The following is a 20,629-nucleotide window of genomic DNA, read 5'->3' as shown; positions in this document are numbered from 1 at the left end:
TCTGCTGCTGTTTACAGACACACAAGTAGAACACAGAACATGTTTGATACTCAATATCAAATCATATATCATTGAACTTCCTTGACATCTGGTATGAAGAATTATACTGCATTGTTTATACACCCCCATATCGATCTTGGGCTTGATAGAGATTTCATAACTCAAGCGAGATATAAAAAGTATCCCGATATTTATTACATGGACACGGACACAAGGGGGATCCTATGGTAAAAGATGTAAAGCCACCAAGGGAAAGAATTCTGTTTTATTGATTAAATCGAGAGTGATACACACTTTTGAGAGCCTTCAAAAGGGACAACAGCTCTCCTTAATCACTTATTTAAAAAATAGTGTCCAAGAAGCTAGCTTTTGATGTAGGAAACATAATGGAGATCTCTAACTGATAAAACTTCAGTGAGAACAAAGTCACGTTTAACAGTAACTGCATGGACTACATTATTAAAAGAAGACAGACAGATGGGAACTATCCATCAAGTAAAACTTCTGAGAAAGACCATTTCTTTGGAGACAATCTCTCACTCCGGGCGGCAAATAATTCCCACCCTTTGAAAGTTTGATGTAAACTAAAATCAAGATCTTACAGAGTAAAAAATCTAGAAACGCAAAGACACCTATGTTCATCTCAAAAGTATTTTTTCCCACTATGAGTCTAACCATAAGAATGCGGAAGCGGATGAGCCTGTGGGAAAAAATATGCAGCACATAAAAGGTGTAAATAGCCTTTTTCTGTCATTAGTTAGATATGTGCTGACCTGGCTTAGCCTTCACAAAATTCTATACAAATGAGTTTTCTGCCTTTAATTAGATATGTGTTGACCTGGACTGAGCTTTCTCAAACCTCTATACAACAAGGGAGACTAAAACTAAATGATTTGTGCACATAAAATTAGGAATTTTTGTTATCCACCAACTAATTATTTTTGCTTCAAAACCAAAATAATGAATCTTTCATGTTTGAGTTACAGCAGAGAGTCACCGATCAAAAAAAGGTCCAGGAAAAAAACTTAATGAAGTACAACATCTGGGAGAACATTGATAACATAGCTAATTATGATAAACTAAATCCAAGAACACTAGACTCTTAGCATAGTTTTTTTTTTTATCAGTAAAAAGAGAGATATTATATATATGAATGAAATAGACATAGTCCTTGTACACAGGACGTATACTTCTAAATACATTCTAAAAGCGATAAATTAAAGACAAGAAATCCTGAACATTGTCCCCATGTAATACAATAGTGGAAAACCAACACATTAGAGTGTGGAGAAAAAAATTCTTCAACTCAGTACTTGTGCATTCCTTATCTTCAAAACAACGTGCGTTCCTTTCCGTCCAAATACACCACATAATACACAACGGAATCATCTTCCACACTGCTGCCACTTGCTTGCAACCTTGCAACTTTGACCAACATCCCAACAAATCCACCACCCTCATAGGCATAACCCAAGCAATATCAACCCTTATAAAGATCTCTTCCCACAATACTCTTGTGACCTCACAGTGTAGTAATAGATGGTCCACAGATTCTCCATTCTTCTTACACAAGTAGCACCAATCCAATACTACACATTCTCTCTTCCTCAAGTTGTCCGTGGTCAATATATTCCCAAGAGCTGCACTCCAAACAAAAAACGCTACTCTAGAGGGCACACAAGACCTCCAAATATTCTTCCAAGGGAACGGAGTAATCTCAAGTTGTGTTGTCAAGATGCTATAATACGCCTTGACTATACATTTTTTTTGATAAGTAATACGCCTTGACTATACATAACTTATGGTTATTAGACCTCCACTTCAAACTATCTCGTTGTGTCAATGGGATCTCCGTGAAATATAATAAGCTGAAAAATTTTGAAACAATAGGTAATTCCCAATCATGGAAATCCCTATTAAAAATGATATTCCACATATGCGCACCATGAGAGAATATACGCACGTCAGCCACTTAAACTTCCCTATTAGCTGCAATACGGTATAAGGCCGGAAAAACCCTTTCCAAAGCATGCAAAGCGAACTTGATTTACAAAACATGGCTACCCCTTCCTTATATACTTCCATAAACCCACCCCAAAGCCCCCACTTACTTCCTTAGAGCACCAACCACCCCAAGCGACACCATGTCTAGCATCAGTAGTGTCCCTCTACAATGACCCCCCCTCCAAATGATATCTCCATAGCCATTTTTCCAATAAAGTTTTATTGAAAATTCTCAAATTACAAACACCCAATCCCCATTCACAACTGAGGCGCATACAGTCTCCCATCTAACCAAATAGAATTTCTTCTCCTCCCCCATTCCTCCACATAGGAACGCCCTAAAGAGTTTCTCCACCCTGTTCACCACCCCTACAGGCATAGGAAACAAAGATAAAAAATAAGTGGGGATAAAGGATCTCCCTGCCTCAGTCCCCATGAACTAGCAAAAAAATCAGCAAGTGTACCATTAACCAGAACTAAGAACCGGACGGTTGAAATACAATGATTGAAATACAATGACGCATCCATGCAATCCACCTATCCCCAAAACCACATATCTCAAGCACGTATAAAAGGAATTCCCAATTCACATGGTCATTGGCCTTTTCCATGTCAAGCTTGCACAGAACACTTGAACCTCCCTCCCATAACTTGTAATCCAAGCACTCATTTGCAATAAGTACTGAGTCAAGAATTTGTCTCCCACGAATAAATGCATTCTGGGACCTGGAGATAATATGTTCTAACACCGGACTAAGCCGGTTAGCAAGAACCTTCGAGATTATCTTATAAACGCCACGAACCAGGCTTATAGGCCGAAAATCTTCAATAGTCGAAGCCCCATGTTTCTTAGGAATAAGAGCAATAAAGGTCGTATTAATGGACTTTTCAAACTTCTGAAAGGAATAAAATTTGCTAAAAACCTGCATAACATCACCTTTTACAATATCCCAACAAGTTTGAAAGAACCCCATTGAAAAGCCATCCGGCCCCGGCGCTTTATCCTTGGCCATGCCAGATATGACCTTGTGGATCTCTCTTCAACAAAAGGTCTCTCCACAATACTCACGCTATGCGAATCAATTGCCTCAAAATGCAAAGCATCAAGCTTCGGCCTCCAAGTAACTGATTCTAAAAGAAGAGACTCATAATACTGTACTATGTGATTTTCTAGCTCGGAAGGAGAAGATATCACCTGAGAACCTGATTGAAGTGACTCTATGACATTGTTACGCTGGTGTGAATTAGCCACTTTGTGAAAGAACTTCGTACACCTATGGCCTTCTTTCAACCAAAGTGCCCTGGATTTTTGACGCCATGAAATCTCCTCTGATAACAAAACCCTCTCCAAGTTTGCCACAACCAATCCCTTCCTCAATAACACCTCCTCCGAATTATCTCTCAGAAACTCTTTATTCTCGAGTTCCTGCAGTTTCCCCAACAGTGAAATCTTCTGGTTATCAATATGACCAAACACCTCCAAATTCCACTTCTTCAAGTCTTGTTTCAATGCCTCCAACTTGCTTGCAAGAATGTAACTTAAGGTACCAAAAAACAGATATGAAGACCACCAACCACTAACCCTCTCTACAAACCCATCTGCTGTTAGCCACATATTTTCAAACTTGAAATACTGTCGCCCCCTATGAATACCCCCACAATCCAAAAGGATAGGATAATGATCTGAACTGACTCGAGCTAGTCTTCTCTGACTTACTTCTGGATATTTAGCTTCCCACGAAGAAGAAACTAAAAATCTATCCAATCTCGACCAAACCCGCCCATTTGACAAAGTGAATTCACCCCCTACCAAAGGGAGATCCATGAAATCCAGATCAAATATGAACTCGTTGAATTCCTCCATAGCCAAAGAATGACGACAGTGCCCTGAACACTCACTAGGAAACCAGATAGTGTTAAAGTCACCCCCCATGCACCACGGCACATCCCATAAGGAATATACACCCGCCAACTTCTCCCACAACCTTCTCCTGTTCCAATCTACGTTAGGACCGTAGGAACCTGCAAATGCCCATTCCCATCCATCAACCACATTTTTAAATAAAATCGCAATTGAAAACTCTCCGACACATTCCTCAATCGACTCAACCACTCTTTTATCCCACATAAGCAATACTCCATCTAAGGCTCCCAAAGAGGCCAAATAAGTCCAACCTACATATGAACACCCCCATAGACCTCGCACAAATTTCCTGTCAATAAAACGTCTCTTTGTTTCTTGTAAACACACCACATCACCCTTCCACAACCACAATAATGCTTTGATACAAAGACTTTTATTGCGATCATTAAGCCCCCGTACATTCCATGATAAAATCTTAGGCTTCATAAAAAACTATGTTACCCCTCCCCCTTAATCTGTCCCTTCCGCCACTCCCTTCTTTCACATCATAATTAATGGAGCAAGTTATTTTTTTAAGCTCCCTATCCCGCTTAGAGGCTGATTTTGAATGACTAGCCTCAAGTGCTACAAGGAGAGCCTTAACTTGTTCTTCATACCCTCCAAACGAAATCTCAATGACCTCCTAAATTTCCTCTACTTTTTTGAAAACCCAATTTGATGAAGAACTCCCATAATTAGATCTGGGCGGGAGTGTGCACAAGGGTGTTAGAATGGCCCCCTCCTCAGCATTACTGGCAGAAGCAAATAATGCCAATTTTGAGCCACATACAACTTCTGATTCAACCCTGGGTTCCACTACATTTTCAGTAACTCTGAAACCTTCCACATCAACACTGGGTTCCACTACATACCCCTCAGAAGCACCCAACTCAGAAATAGACCCTGTTCCAACGAAATAGACTGCCCAGGAGACACTGTTGTACCTCCATCCACCACACACGACTGTTTCTGAGAATCCTTCAACACCAACTCACGAGCCAGCAACGGACAAGCCAAACTCAGAGGCTCCTCGTTAACTATCGGAGCCCTCGGTAAGGAGAACCCATGCTCTGACGAGTAGGACTGCACAGGTAATGCTACTGTGCCTCCGTCCACCACACACGACAGATTCTGTGCCTCCTCCACTGGCAACCCACAAACCGACGACGGAGAAATAGTGATTAAAGGCCCTTGCTGAATCAGCAACTCACCCTCCTCGATAACCTCCCGTCGAGGTGCCTGAACTGGCACACCCTGATGCTCGTCGACGGTGGTCGGAGGTTTCTATGCCGGTAAGGAAGCCATTACAGCACTTACCGGCGTCACAAAAGGATGAGCTAGGCACTGACCCGAAATATTGGGTGGTGTCCGAAACACCTTCCAGGCCTTTTTAGGGCCTACGACCTGGCTCGGCCCCTTCGCTAGCCCAACCTGCATCCCAGCCCTTACTCCCTTCGCCAGCCCAGCCCATATTCCCTTCCCTTAAATCCAACTCCCCCTGATCCAAAGCCTGACCCACATAATTGGAGCCCAAAACCTGGCCCAACTCCTTGACTTCCTTCCCCTTAACGCAGCGTTTAAGACCAATTAATTCTTCCAATAACAGCCCTACTTTTATCTCCATATTACTCAGAACTCTTAACAAATATACTTCATCTATCTCACTGCCTCTGCACGACCTCAGGCACTATAGGCACCGCTCCACTCACCTCTTGCTGCAGTACTTTCTACACTTGAAGGACCTTGCTATATGACCTTGAGACATCAACCATCAACGAAGGAGCACTGCCTTCTCCCCTGGACACCTTCGGCTTGTCTGCCTATGATGACCATGGGAGTGCCATCACTCTGTTTCTCACCCCCGAAACAGAGGGATGAGCCATGAACTCCTTCAAAATATCTCCAAATTTCCTCCACCCCTCACCCTTCCTACCTTCTGGAACCACTAGCATACCTCTCCTCTTTTCATGTCCAAAATCCGAAATGGAGAAATACCTTCCATTACGATTGCAACCCCTCTGTATCATTAATACTGCATTTCCAGTTCTACGAGTTCTAAGAAACTCTGAGGAGCCGAAAGACTCAGCACACTCCCTCACCATCAAGCCCAACCACCCCAAAGCTTCATGCTCTAATGAAATGTATTTCACCACACGCCAACTACTCTCAGTGATTCTCCACCACCTAACATTCTCCCTTCTAAACACAAATAACTTCTGTTCAATGAAGACCTATGTGCACATACCCATCAACACCAACCAATACACTAACACGATAAGCCCCAATCTGAACTTAACACCCTACTGGACTACATGCTAATCACCACAAGGAACTACCACCATTGACGGCCCAAACTCCAGAAACAAGAACAGAAAAAATCCAAGAAAACCAGAAAGTGTACGGAGAGAAAATTTTAGGGGAGAGAAAACTAAGCCTCTGGTGAAGAGCCCTTTTTTACTGTTAGCATAGTTATCAGGAAATTATTTCTTCCTTTTCAAAGTTGGAATACTTGTGGTGTTATCAAAACTTTCTTTACAACTCTTGTATACACTAATTTTCAAACTCCAGTCTATAACATTCTTACTATCATAATGTTGGTGATATTTGATCCCAAACCTTGAACCAAATAAATTTGGAGTTATCATCTGTAGCAGCAATCCCCTTCTTGTGCAATGCCGCAGTAGCATCCGCATCCATGACAATAGCACCACCAGCTTGCTGCCAACAAATACTATTAGAATAGAGTATGACAGGAATATTAATCTATCACTCCTTTTAACATGTTCAGTTTCAAAACCATCAGTTCTTTCTTTTCTTGACTAGCTCCAAAGAAGATTAATCCAAAAATTTCAGTACACCGTTAAGGACATGCATAAAAATAGAACAGAATGTGAATTCTTCAAACCTTATTTTGAGCATTCCTTGATCTTTCTCTTGCCTCGTCCATGGCATTATTGAAACCCTCAATATCAACAAGTAGGCCCCTTTCTTCAGCCATCAACTGATAAGGAAAACAAATCAGTACACAGAATATACGTAATTGTACAATTAAAAAACACCTGTCACCTGGGTCAAATCTAACGGGAAGCCATACGTATCCCACAAAACAAATGCATCCTGCAGCAAGAGATCAACTGGGTCACAAACACCCATAGCACAGTAAGAAGAAAAACCCTTAAAAGATGCAAATCATTATATTTAGAAAACATTTCAGGTACCCAAGATCTTTTCCATTTTTTTCAATTTGACTTAATTACGTTAAATTTTCAATGCTAATGCTCTAATGAATCCCTCTCAACATCTGTGGTCAAGCAATTCAAAGCTCCAGAATTCCATAAAGATAAAACCATATGCGTATCAAGACTTTCTATTATAAGATAAATATGATATGGTCAAAAAGATGGTGTTAGCCCTGTATACAAGAAATATACAACAGATATACCTGATTGAGAAAAAGGGAAAAGTGCTAAAAAACTTGGAAGAGTATAAACAGAAGAAGAGACACTACTTTGCACCACTATCTGATGAAAGAAGGTATTCAGGAAGGATAACTTGAGCTTTAAGACCGACTTTATGTGATCTTCAAATCCATGCCCATTTCTTTCACTCTAAATACAGCAAAGCAAGCACAATGGGTTCATCCCAGTGTTTTAAATTTCGTACCGTACCGGCTAGTACGGCCGAAATTTTTCGTTTCGGCCGTCCGGCCGGTACAGGTACTATATTTGTCCCATACCGGCTAAAATACCGGCCGTACCGGCCGGTACCGGCCATACCGGACTAAATTTCGGCCTGTACCGGTCTGTACCGGCCCATATTTCGGCCTGGGTGTTTTTTTTTTTTTTTTCGTTTTTTCAAACTACAAACTTATTTTTTAACCCCTAATTCAGACTAGACTATTTATAATTTTTATATATATGTATTTATATATAATTTATTTATATATAGACTATTATTTTAGAATATAATTTATATATATATTTATATATATAATTTATTTATATATCGATTATCCCGAAATGTTATCCCGAAACGCTATCCCGAAACGGTACCGGTACCGAAATATTTCGTTCCAGTGCCTTGACCGGTACGACGTCCGGTACGGTATTCAAAACATTGGTTCATCCTCCACAATATAATGTTTGACAGTTACTAAACTGCATGCTAGTAAATCCACCACTCAAGAACACAACTCAATCTATCCCAAATAGCAGCCTCACAATGCAACAAAGGGGATCCATTGCTTCCCATTCTTACACATGCAACACAACTTAATTACTATAATGCCCCTCTTCCTCACATTATCTAGTGCAAGAATCTTCCCTAAAGTTGTTGTCCAACTGAAGAAACTCACCATGGAAGCCTTATTCCTCAATATAACTTCTAAGAGAAAGGGGACCAAAGATGAACACAAAAAGCATTGTAAATGACTTAGCATTGAACACACCTTTACTGAATGGGCCCCAAACCATTTTATCCTCACCATTATGTCTCACCCAACTCAAATGCAACCAATCAAAAAAATTTGAAGAGATCTGCCTCCCAATCATTGGCCTTGCAAACAAAATTGACATAGCCATTGAGATAATTCTTTGAGAGTCGATAGTAATCCACCACCTAAACATCCCTAGAGTGAGTGATTCTAGATAAATCCAAGAAGGCACCATTCAAGGATTGACCACCACACTAACAATCATGCCAACACCAAATCTTGGACCGTCACCCATAACAAACCTAGTAAAGTAGGAGATGTCTCCACAACCCCTTCTGATGTAACCCCACCCACCACCAAAGCTATCTATACTTCATGTCCACTAGCATCCTCTAAAGGCTCCCACTTTCATATGTATAGCGCCATAGTCACTTCTCCAATAGAGCAAAGTTAAAGAGAATTAAATTTCTAACCCCTAACCCACCTTCCTCAATTGGCAAGCATACCTTGGTCCACTTCACAAGTTGGGGACTAGGCGACACCACCCATATGTCTCCAAAAGAACTCTCATTGTAGCTTCTCCAATCAGTTAACTCCCGCAAGTGGGAAATGGGACACATGGTAGGCAAGTTGGATATTGTACCCTAGATCAATGTGCTTCTCCCACCCTTAGAAATATAGAGTTTTTTTCCAACCAACCAAACGACGCTCCATTTTCTCTATAATACGATCCAATTAGCTATGTCTTTGAAAGGAGCTCCTAAGGGAGGACCAAGATAAGTCATGGGTGAGGTAGAAATCTTGCACCCAAAGATATCGGCCAAACAAACAACATTCTCAACCCAATTATCAAGATTGGGAATCAATTCTAGCAAGTTTCTTCTTGGAGGCACGTCTTTAATTAGCAAAGTAATAATTGCTATCAAAATTATAAAGACCCACATATTTCTTAGTTGACACTTCTATGGGAAAGAGATGTGGCTACATTGACAGTAATAAAACAGAAGACTGTTTGAAAAGTCAATGTTCACTGAGTACCACAGAATAATCTAATTTGAGGAAATTCAACAATGTATTGATGTGTAAACGATAAATGCCAACACCATAATTTAATGAAAAGAGATACACAAAAAAACTTGGAGTACATTATACTGAACATTGGAGTGAATGCATGAGCTGCACAAAAGAAAGAAAACAACCAGGAAGGATGAGGAGAGCTTCAAGAAAGAGCACCTTCCAAACAAGGTCATTGATTCTATTGCTAAACTTCTACATATACCATAAGAGCCACAACAACACAATTTGAGAGAGGATGGTAGAGCCAATTTATTGGGCATTCAAATTAGAAGAACAACTATAATGTCAATTAATGGGGAATTGCACCAAAATCGCAGAGCATAGTCATGAGAGAGAGAGAGAGAGAGAGAGAGAGAGAGAGAGATCACAGTAATACTTGCCTGCCCACTTAATATCTTCCCTTGAACATCCTGAGCAGCCTTCTTAAATTTCTCAATGCCCTAGACACGCAAATAATGAGCAAAGTTTGTCACCAAAGACATGGCACATTTGACGGAAACAATGTAAATTTCTCTACAAAGCAGGGACATAAAAGCTAAAAGGGCATCAGACCGGTAAAGCACCCATTTCAATACTATGGACAATGACGAAAGCAAAACAAGAAATAAGTTTTATATGATTTCCACAAAAAAGAAAAACTCAAAAATCAAGTTTGAAAATTTACTTGATTTCATTGTCTTTGAAATTTATTGAGAGACAGAGTTGACAACTGAAAGTGCACATCAGAAATCAAATTCAACAGAATTAATATTTTCTAAGGCAGCAGTATAGAAAAGGAAAAACATTTCCAGTTGCTAATCTTATTTTTTGGTGTTCATTTGTCCCATATTTGGTCTATCTTCTTGATTTAAATAGGATATCAGGTGTCTTGTACTGTGCTTTCCAAACTTTTGCCTGTACCCCGATTGCTCACTTGAGAGGGGCTACAAAGGAGAGTATTTTTTTATGTTTGCCTATGGTCCAATTGAAAGGAAAATGCACTTTTCAGGGTCTTCAGCCTCTGGAAATGCTTGGATTACAAGAAAAACATAATATCTATAAAATCCCAAATTTATTTTCTTTGAGAATCCTTCATTTTACACTAAACATGCAGTAACCAACAAAAGCAACGCAATGAAGAAGAATCTCTGAAGATCATCCAAAAGAACATTCCTTGGATAATGTCATTGTAATAGAAATTATCCTATTAGAATGAAAAACTGAACAGATAATATTTCATTTTAGTATATCAAACAATCTTAAACTTATTCTATAGGCTGAGCTTATTGTACTCCTATAAATGGGTACGGATCTGAACATACAATTAAAAACATTTCTTTACATATAGATAAAAACAATTCATGCATATCTGTTCAGCAATCCATCTTTAAGGAGTCTCCAAATGGCAACCAGAATGATTATCAATGAATAGATAAAGAGTACATTCATTACAACTAAGTTCCCCAAAATGATAGTCTTATCAAAAAGTAAATTTCATCGGAAAGCGTTAAAAAGGGAAAATTATCAGAAAAGATAACTCATCATTGGGATACTGTGGCCAACAATTCCAATATTATATACTTACCTTGAGCAAAGTCTTTCCAAAGCTTGCTTCCTCTTCTGTAATTATGTCCCTAATGCGTGCTTCATTTTGTTTTAGCTCGGGAAAAACCTCACCCATAACTTCAACCACAACCTTTACAAGCCTAAATTCAACATAACCATTGAATTACCCAATGGCAGTTTAATTAGTTTCATAGGAAGAAATAGGGGGATGGAGAGATGTACCAGAAGGTAACATGCATAAATGAAAAACATAAAAACAATTAAAATACATCTCCCTACCCATTGAAAAATCCTTCTTGAGCTTTTAATACCTCACTTCCGTAACGAACAGCCCGACGAAGAATACGCCTCAGAACATATTCACGACCCTCATTGCCTACATATGAAGTAAAATTGTAATCAATTACAACCAGAATAATCAAGATGACTGCCTGCAACAGATTGAATATTTTCTTAAATACACATCCAAAAGTAACGAAACCACACTTTCACTAAAAGAGAATATAATAGAGATTAATATTCCATAAATAAATTAAAAGCACAAGAAAATCATCAAAGCACTCAAAAAGACGTTAGATGCCCCTATGATGGTTCCAAATATCAATTTCTTTTATTGGCACCAGGTGCCTGGGAACAGTGTCCCGACTAATCCTGGGGTGCATAGATTCCAAATATCAATTATCATTTGAAGTTGCAACTACAAAATTTTAACTTGACGTGAGAGACGAGAGAGTAAAAAGAATAAAGGTAAAAAAAAAAAAAATTATAAACAATTTTTTAAGAATGTACCATTTGTTTTTTATAAGTAAAAATAATATATATATATATATATATATATCAATAGAAGTAACCAAGTACACTGGATATATACAAAAAACACCTAACCCATACTAGAGAGGTCCTAATGACCCAAAAAGACCATGTAAAACTACCCAAAATACATCAAGCCCGAGTTGGAATAAAACACACCTCCCCAATTTGCCATTTAGACTTAGTAAAGAAAAATTCATAAGAAAAAAAAGAATCCAACAAAAATTACAAAAATGGATGAAGCTTGGCCGAGTACAATGTGCTTTTACATTCTCTTCAACAACTATCGCCTTTTCCTCTTTAATAGCTTCAACAACAATTTGAAGGTATTCCATACAAGATGGAACATTGGTTGGTTGGATGGAAGAGGTTGTATTTGTCAAAGGAAGGCAGAGTAACCATGATCAAGAGCAAACTCTCAAACTTGCCTGCCTAATTTGTCTTTATTTCTCCTAGCAGGCAATGTTATCAACATTCAGAAGTTATATAGGGATTTCTTATGGGATGGTAAGTGGAAGTGGTGAAATTCCATCCAGTGAATTGGACAAAGGTGCGTGTTCACGATTACTCAAGGTGAACTAGGTACAAAAGATGACTACATTCAATAGAGCCTTTCTGGAGAAGTGTCTTTGGCATTGTGCCAATGAAAGAGAGAGCATATGGAGAGCGATAATAGACAAGAAGTATGGTAGTTAGCGCTGTAAATATATATAACTACTCGACAAGTTGCTGGAGATCAGCTTAGTCAAACCTGAGTTTGGCTCAATCAGTTTAATAAATGAGTTGTTCGTGAACACAAAATTATGAGCAACTATTAAACAATACAAGTCGTATAAAACTCCGCTAGACTTAAGATTGTATAAACTCAAATAATTTCATTTTTACTATTTTTTCAAGCATTATCTTTTAACTTTATAATGAATATTCCTTAATTATTTAAAAAGATAAAAGGATATCATGTTCTTCATACAATGTGTTACTTGAGTCCTTATAAATATTACATTGATATATATGTTACGGAGATATGATTTGGGATATGATTTATTGTATTTTTTGTGATAATTTCCTTTATAGCTAGATTAGATATTGATGTAAATACTTACCTTGTATAGCATATTAGACGCATAGAATCTGGCAACAATCTTGTATATTCTCTTCTATATAACGAAAGCAAACCCTCGGTAAAGGGCATTCAAACCAATTTGACAATATATACATATACACACATACATATACATAAACTATATAAAGATATTTATAAAAACTCAAACTTTGTTCATCAAAATTTGTAGATGAAGTTATAAGATACAATAAATAATATATTTTGCTAAATTTAAGTAACTCATGACCAAGTTTGAACTTACTCAAATGAGTTGTTTGTAAACATAAAATGTAACTTGGTAGTAAGTTCAAACTTTTTTTTTTTTATAAGTAGTAGTAAGTTCAAACTTAACTTATTTTCGAACAAAATTAAACGAATAAGGCTTAACCACTTACTACTTGCTCAAACTCGACTCCTTTAATTACATTTTACAAATAGAGTTGGGCCTGGGATAGTAGAAAACTGATTAATTTTACAAGGTCCCTTCGAAGAAAAGGCTTTGGCGCCATGCCAAAGAAACAGGTAGCCTATAGCGAGCAGTGATAAATATAAACTTACATAGAATGTGGGGTGGGTGGTGCTCCAATAAGATAAATAAGAGTTATGGGATTAGTCAATGGGAGAACATCCAAAGGGGTCGGGGGAGTTCTTCGGATACATCATATGCATGGTGAGCGATAGATCCAAGATAAGTCCTCTTATAATGTATGGTGTAGAGATCATCCCCTCAAAGGAGCTTTTCAACATCAGTAAGGCCAAGGAAACATTACTGGTAGACAATTTATAGCCTTCAAATGGTCCTCCTCAATGGGGAGTGGAGTCTATGTGCATTACGAAGGACTAGGAAGTTGATCGCTTTACCTCTTCTTATGTTTAACTGTATTCTTTCATATTGAGATAGGATGGCAAAAACAAGATGTGTTGGAGCATATCTAAGAGGATTTTTCAAAGCTGAATCTTTTAGGCATTAATACCCCCACGATAGCATTAGTATTCCATGGATGATCATTCGGAAGAACCATGAAAGTGGCTTTCTTTGAGTGCAAGACTAGATTAGAGAAGATCCTTAAATTGCATAACCTGCAAAAGAGACATGTTATAGACATAGAGTGGTGTTTTAAGTGCATGTGAAATGGGGAATCCATGGCTCATCTTTTACTTCACTGTGACGAGGCTAGCTCATTATTTTTTGATAAGTGGCTAGCTCATTATGACAAGCTATTTTTAGGCCTTGTTTGTGTAACAAGATATTCCCAAGTATTGTTAGATTCTCTCAGATATTTTCTTCTCAAACATCACTCAAACACAACAATTTTTAATTTCAAATATCCAATTTTTTCATCTAATCATTATCCAAACACAAAACTCAATACAACTTTCCCAAACTTCCAAACAAAACACAAAAAAATGATAACTTTTTCAAATTTCGAAATAAAAATAATATTAAAAAATTGTTTGAATTTTTTTAACTTTATAATATTTTTATTCAACTTTTTCTCTCTCCTATCCCAAAACCCAATCAAATATCTTAAGTTAAACTATTTCACTACCATTCACAGATATTCTGAGATATTCTATGTGTTCAAATGAGCCCTTAGTCCTTTTGGACTAATTTGGGCAATCCCTAAATGGGTGGTTGATCTATTTGGAAATGGTGGTTTGATAATCATCAAAATGTGACCTTTAGAAAATAATCATGTTCAATGTGGCGCATATGGAGGAAAAGAAACGAATGAAGTTTTGAAAATAGCACAAGGAGCACATAAGAGTTCAAGGCTTTCTTTTTCAGTCCCCTTTACGTTTGGGTGGCAGCCCATGTATGTTTCTTTAGCCTTAGCTTCCAGGATTTTTCTTTTCTTTTCTTTTCTTTCTATCGTTAGGTGTATCTGGTGTTTACTCCTTTGTATCTTCACAATGCCTTTATTTCTTTTTCTTGATCATCAATAAAAGTTACATTACTTATCAAAACGTTCTAGTGTTCCAACGTAAGGGGCTGAGTGAAGTCTCTTATAAAAATCTTTACATATTTTTTTCTAATGGCGAGGAAAAAATGCTCAGAATTAGGAGCTTTCAGGATCAAAATTTCAGACTTTCAGTAACAAGGAGAGGATACAAAGGGAAGTCTCTCCTTTTTTGAGGATAATGTTTTCTCATTTGCACAGGCAATTGTTTTGGAATGAGAAGGAAAAGAAAAATATCAAGTATGTTTGGTAGAATTGCCATTGGTTTATCTTTAAATGGTATACATGCTAGCAAACCTTCATGACCAAATCTAAGACTTCAATCCAGAAGAGGATTCTTATAAAGTAAAAACATTTATTTTTTCCCATTCATTTTCTAAAGTTTAAAAAAATAGCACATCAAAGGTCTCTATTCAAACCAACAATCATGACCAAATACCCAACTAGATGAATAAAGAGCCGGGTAGAAAAAATGGGTGGAAAACAATTCTCATTTTATAATACTCTACCTGGGCAAGACCCATCAGCAATGGCAAAGGAAAGAGTTCTAATGTGATCTGCAACAACTCTGTATGCCATATCAACTCTGTCTAGATCATCTGGTCCAACTTTTCCAGAGTATGATCGAGCCCCAGTTGCCTACAAATAAATGGATTGTCAACAATTCATATTAAAAACAATATGGATTTCCAGTTATCCGATTATAATTCATAATGACCTAATACACCAAGTTACATAATAAGGAGCTAGAAAGTGATACAAGAAACTCCTTGTTGATAACTTTTTTTTTTATAAGTCAACGATTGCATTAATAGAATAGGCATAGCCCAAGTACACAAGATGGTATTACAAAAGGAAACACCTATCTAGGATGAAGAAAAGGAAACAAGAAAATCATGCAGGTCTAAACCCTTGTTGATAACTAATAGATGATATAGTTAAAAAATGTCAAAATGGAGAATTGCTAATACAAAGAAAAAATATTCAATAAAATATTATAAATAGATATTAAAAAACAAACAATTAAAAATGAAATTATAGCAAAAGGAACCATGGAAACAAAAAACGCAGCAACGGTCCAATGCAAAATTACATTCCATCATAGCCATACCCTGGAAACACGTCAACTTGAACACTGCACCTCCGTTAATATTTCTAACCTTAAAGCTCAAAATAATATATACCTTAAAACAATATTATAATATATACTATATAACTGTCAGCATAACCATCTTACATTTTGGATTGCATCAAATATGGGCAGAAACACATCGGTATCATAGTTGCTCATCTTTCTTTGAAGTATAGACGTCAATCTTTCAAAACCCATGCCAGTATCAACATGCTTAGAAGGTAGAGACTTTAGGGAACCATCGCTTTCCCTATTGAACTGTAAGAAATAACCAAAACAAGTAAGAAAAATCAAATTAATCGCCAGGCGCCACAATAAACCAAAAAGAGAAAGAATAACATCATAGCTACAGTAAGGCATATTTTGAAGAAGATTCAGACATCTCATTTCAGAGATGCTAAATGGTATCCACGCGATATAGTGGAGAACTCATACCTTTTAACATCCTGACTCTATATAACTATACTTGGTATATTTATGATTTTCATTTCTGACAAGTTCCTGAACGGGAACTTTCTTGTTTTGGAATGTTTAGGGTGTGCTTGGTTAAGGCAAATTTTGAATTTTTTTAAGAATTTTTTTGAAATTTTTTAAGATGTGTTTTACTATGTTTTGGGAAAGTAGATAGGAAATTTTGAATAAAAATTATTTTAGATATGATTTATGTTGGGGTTTGTGAAATTGGGCAAGTAGAGTTGAAAATTTGTTTGAATAAATTTTTTTAGGTTAGTTATTTTTGTTTTTCTAAATGTTTTGGTTTTTGTATTTTTTTTTTTTTTATTAGTCACTGAAATCTTGGCAAATAATTGGATGAAAAATAGAAGTAGAAAGTTTTTTTTTACATTGAAAGATTTTTGGCTTGAAGTTGAAAATTATTTTTTCAAAAAATTAGAGAAATGGTGATAAGCAAATATGGCCTTATGGTTTGGAGTAAAAATGAGGTTTTTAAGCATAAATATAGTCTAAAAGATGTTAGATAATGGAATTTTCACTTGATCTAGTCTAGGTTATTATAGAAAGGGTAAAGGATTTATGTCGAGTGGTGGGTTTTACCATTTTTATGTGATGGTTTTGATGATCAAGTGATGGGTTTTCTTAGAAGTCAAAGTTAGTAGACATAAGAATAGATTAGCTACTGCTCCAGATTTCGGTTTGAAGAAAATTAAAAGAGGAGATCGTGAGTTGAGGAGGCCAATATATTTAGTTATTTATGACGCATGGGAGGATAATCAACCAGAGGAAAAGGTAAGGGGAGGGTTCAAACAAATCTTAATGAACCGAAGATGGTGTCATGGAATGTGGGAGAGTTGAATGAGAAGGAAAAAATATGAAACTAGGATTTTTTTTGTTTGTGTGCATGTTAATAAAAAAGACTAGATATGTTATAACGATGTTTTCAAAGAAGCCCAATTACCTTTTTATTGCCCACGTGCTACTTAATGAATATTTTCCTCATTTTTCATATTTTAAAATATCTTACGTTACCATAAGGACAAGTCTACAAGCCAAAGTAAATTAAGGAGCCCTTTGACATATTAAAGATTGAAATCATTGTTTATCACATATGTTATAAGGACTTTATTTATGCCTGTTTTACAGCATTATGGTTTATCCATATTTACTTTGAGATTTAAAAGTAATTGACACTGTCTGAGTTTAAAATATTTACAAAACTCTTTTTTCTTGATGTTATTGAGTAGTGAAGTAACATTCCTAGCTTTGTTACGAAGGCAGTATCACATACCTGGATAAAGACAAGGTTCCAAATCTCAAGGCACGTAGGATCATCATTGTTAACTAATGATGCAGCGTCCCGATTACCAATCCTATCATAGTGAATTTCAGTGCAAGGTCCACAAGGACCAGTATCACCCATCTCCCAAAAATTGTCCTATTTAGAGACAAAAATACTAAACCAAATTAGAAGAATAATATGAAAAAGAAAACAAATGCACAAGAAAAATTATCAACTAGATGGAACCTTTGCACTTAAGTGAGAAAGGAATGTATATGGCATATTGTTGGATGTTTAAACTAAATTAAATTTTTTTTAATGTAAACAGAAAAATAAGATCTTGATTGCAAGAGTTAGAGCACTCGTAAGTTGTTTGAAAAACAAGCACATATGTGATTACAAAGTTACGAATGCGTGTAATAACATAAAGACAATTTCATGGCTAAACGCATAAGTAGCCCCTTACATGTATTTCTATATTTTTTTCACCTTTTGGCATTTAAAACATGTAAATTCAGCAGCAATGGAATATGTCCCAAAATATCACATAAGAAATCAAATTCCAAGAATATTTGTGACAGAATGTAAAACTGTAGACCCTTCTCTAATTAGGTGATTCTCATGTATACTCCTTGTGTACTTGGGCTTTGCCTACTTCTATGAATAAAATTTCTTAATCACCTATCAAAGAAAATAAAGTGTAGACCCCTTTTTTTATTGGCACTGGGTGTTCAGGAATAGTGTCCCGACTAACTCCGGGAATACATAGGCCCTCGGCAAGGAGTTTCCTACAAGTGCACATCGGGTAATTCAAGGAGAAAATCTCTCAGTCCGATGGCCCCTTGAAATTGTTTGCACTCAAAGGAATTTGAACCTTCGACTTAGGGGGAGCGTACCCCAAAGCCCAAGGCCTTTACCACTTGAGCCAACCCGTAGGGGTTGTGTAGACCCTTGTCCCTAGAACATGTAAGAGAAATATCGTGGAAAGTCATACTTTGCATCCAAAAGGCAGCACACGTGCTGGTGGTAAAAATCTTAGCCATACGTCTCTAGCTTCATTGTCAGGAGCAAGACCCAGTTTCTCATCACCACCAAAATATGTGGCATAGAAACGATCTTTAGGTAGTTTATAAACCTGTAACAAGGAAAGATTATTAGATGTGACACATTTTAGATATAAAATGCAAGAATATCATATGAAAGAAATTTTCACTCTAAATCAGGGCATACAGGAAAATCTCATTAGCAATCTCCATCAAAAAGCCGAATGAAAACAAATCTCATACAAGAATGTCGAAGCAATGCAATGGGGTCATCAACAAAATTTCCCATCCACTAATCTATTGATACAAACAAGTTGACCTAGTATTTAATATGAAATTACAATGAGTATAATTACAAAGCATTTTCATTCAACCCAACAATCAAGCATCTAATATGAATCTTTAAAAATAACTTGCCTCTGTAAGAAGTTCCCAAGCCCATTCAATGGCTTCTTTCTTAAAATAGTCTCCAAATGACCAGTTACCGAGCATCTCAAAGAAGGTGTGGTGGTACGTGTCTTTCCCTACATCATCAAGATCATTGTGCTTTCCGCCGGCACGAATGCACTTTTGGGTGTTGCAGGCACGAGTCAGTTTGCTTAAGGCAGTGTTAGGGTCAGCCGTACCCAAAAAGATGGGCTTGAACTGATTCATACCTGTTTTTTGTATCAGAACTTGTCTCAGTCTCAATACACAATCACATAACTATGCAACCCAGAGTCTACAAAGAAATGAACATAAAATCCCAGAACATAAACTCCCATTCCCAATGAGTGCTTATCTAAACAAAGTGGGTGTGTAAAAGAAAATTGCATCCATCACTTATGTCTTCATTGGCTTCCTCAACAGTATATCTAAAACGAAACCAATTCTAAGTTTTCTGGAGAACCAAAACCGAGGCAGATGGTAAACGAGAAACATACCAGCATTAGCAAATAGCAGAGTTTGATCGTTGACCGGCACAACCGGGCTGGACTGCCAGTTTACGTGGTTCTTCTCCTCGAAAAACTTGATAAAAGTGTCCCTGACACGGTTCGCCGGCCATTCCACGAATTCGGATTCGGCATCGGACATGTTATGAGTAGCCGACGTCGTGGCTAGAGAAGAGAATGGAGGAGGACAGAGCCTGCAGAGAAGCTTCGTTGCGGAAGATGGTGCGGAAGATAGAAAATGGAGTGGCGGCGGCAAAGAGAGGAGAGGACGAGGGTTTAGCACGATCCCAATTGTCTTGACAAAGATTCTCCGCATTTACTCGTTACGCAATATTTATCAAATATTCTATACATCCAGCGTCTCCTTTATTTTGATAAGCCATTCTTTATGTTTTTCTTAAATAAAAAACGTTAATTATGAAGGCTAGCGTCAGGGTCAGGGACTGGATCAGGGTCAGGGAGAGAGACAGAGTAGAGCGGTCCTGTGGAGGCTAGCGTTTTTTGAAGGCTGAATCCGAAGGAAAATGGAAATTATGAGGGAGAGAGGAGAGTGACTGGGTGAGGGCCTGAGGCCGCGCGCTGGGGCGCGGGGGTAGGGGTTTTGGGGTTTTCAAAAACGGCGCCGTTTTCTTTGATTTTTTATTTTTATGGATGCGCTTACTTTAATTTTACAAGCCTGCATTTGAATTTTAAGTTAAGATGAATTGAGTTGATATGATAGTTGAAAGTTAAATAAAATATTATTTTTTAATATTATTATTATTTTAAAATTTTAAAAAGTTAAATTATTTATTATATTTTATGTTAAAATTTGATAAAACTATAATAATTATATAAGATGGGTTTGAGATAAAAACTGACCCTTAATCTTTGTTTAGGCTTTTAACTCTAAATTTTTTTATTTATATTTTTTATAATTGTTAGTATTAATTAGGGGGGTGTTTTGGGATTTT

At 37.1% G+C, this 20,629-nt stretch overlaps 1 protein-coding gene across 3 annotated transcripts in view; it reads right to left on the bottom strand.

Annotated features, from left to right (window-relative positions):
- The window catches only part of LOC109006031 (alanine--tRNA ligase-like), a 37,426-nt gene extending 17,233 nt beyond the window's left edge, over positions 1–20,193 (bottom strand). For all 3 annotated transcript variants that reach the window (XM_018985177.2, XM_018985186.2, XM_018985193.2), the window contains exons 1-12: positions 19,668–20,193; positions 19,162–19,400; positions 18,696–18,836; positions 17,711–17,857; positions 16,072–16,224; positions 15,344–15,473; positions 11,241–11,337; positions 10,981–11,101; positions 9,797–9,856; positions 6,974–7,024; positions 6,813–6,908; positions 6,524–6,625 (exon numbers count right to left, since the gene is read on the bottom strand). In XM_018985177.2, coding sequence (XP_018840722.1) covers positions 6,524–6,625; positions 6,813–6,908; positions 6,974–7,024; positions 9,797–9,856; positions 10,981–11,101; positions 11,241–11,337; positions 15,344–15,473; positions 16,072–16,224; positions 17,711–17,857; positions 18,696–18,836; positions 19,162–19,400; positions 19,668–19,992 — 1,662 coding nt within the window. In that variant the 5' untranslated portion in view covers positions 19,993–20,193. The remainder of the gene's footprint in view (positions 1–6,523; positions 6,626–6,812; positions 6,909–6,973; positions 7,025–9,796; positions 9,857–10,980; positions 11,102–11,240; positions 11,338–15,343; positions 15,474–16,071; positions 16,225–17,710; positions 17,858–18,695; positions 18,837–19,161; positions 19,401–19,667) is intronic.
- Between the last annotated feature and the right edge of the window lie 436 nt (positions 20,194–20,629).

This window comes from Juglans regia, chromosome 13 (genome assembly GCF_001411555.2).
Source record: "Juglans regia cultivar Chandler chromosome 13, Walnut 2.0, whole genome shotgun sequence".
Lineage (NCBI taxonomy): Eukaryota > Viridiplantae > Streptophyta > Magnoliopsida > Fagales > Juglandaceae > Juglans > Juglans regia.
The sequence above is the reverse complement of the archived record's forward strand: the minus strand, read 5'-3'. Positions and strand labels throughout refer to the sequence as shown.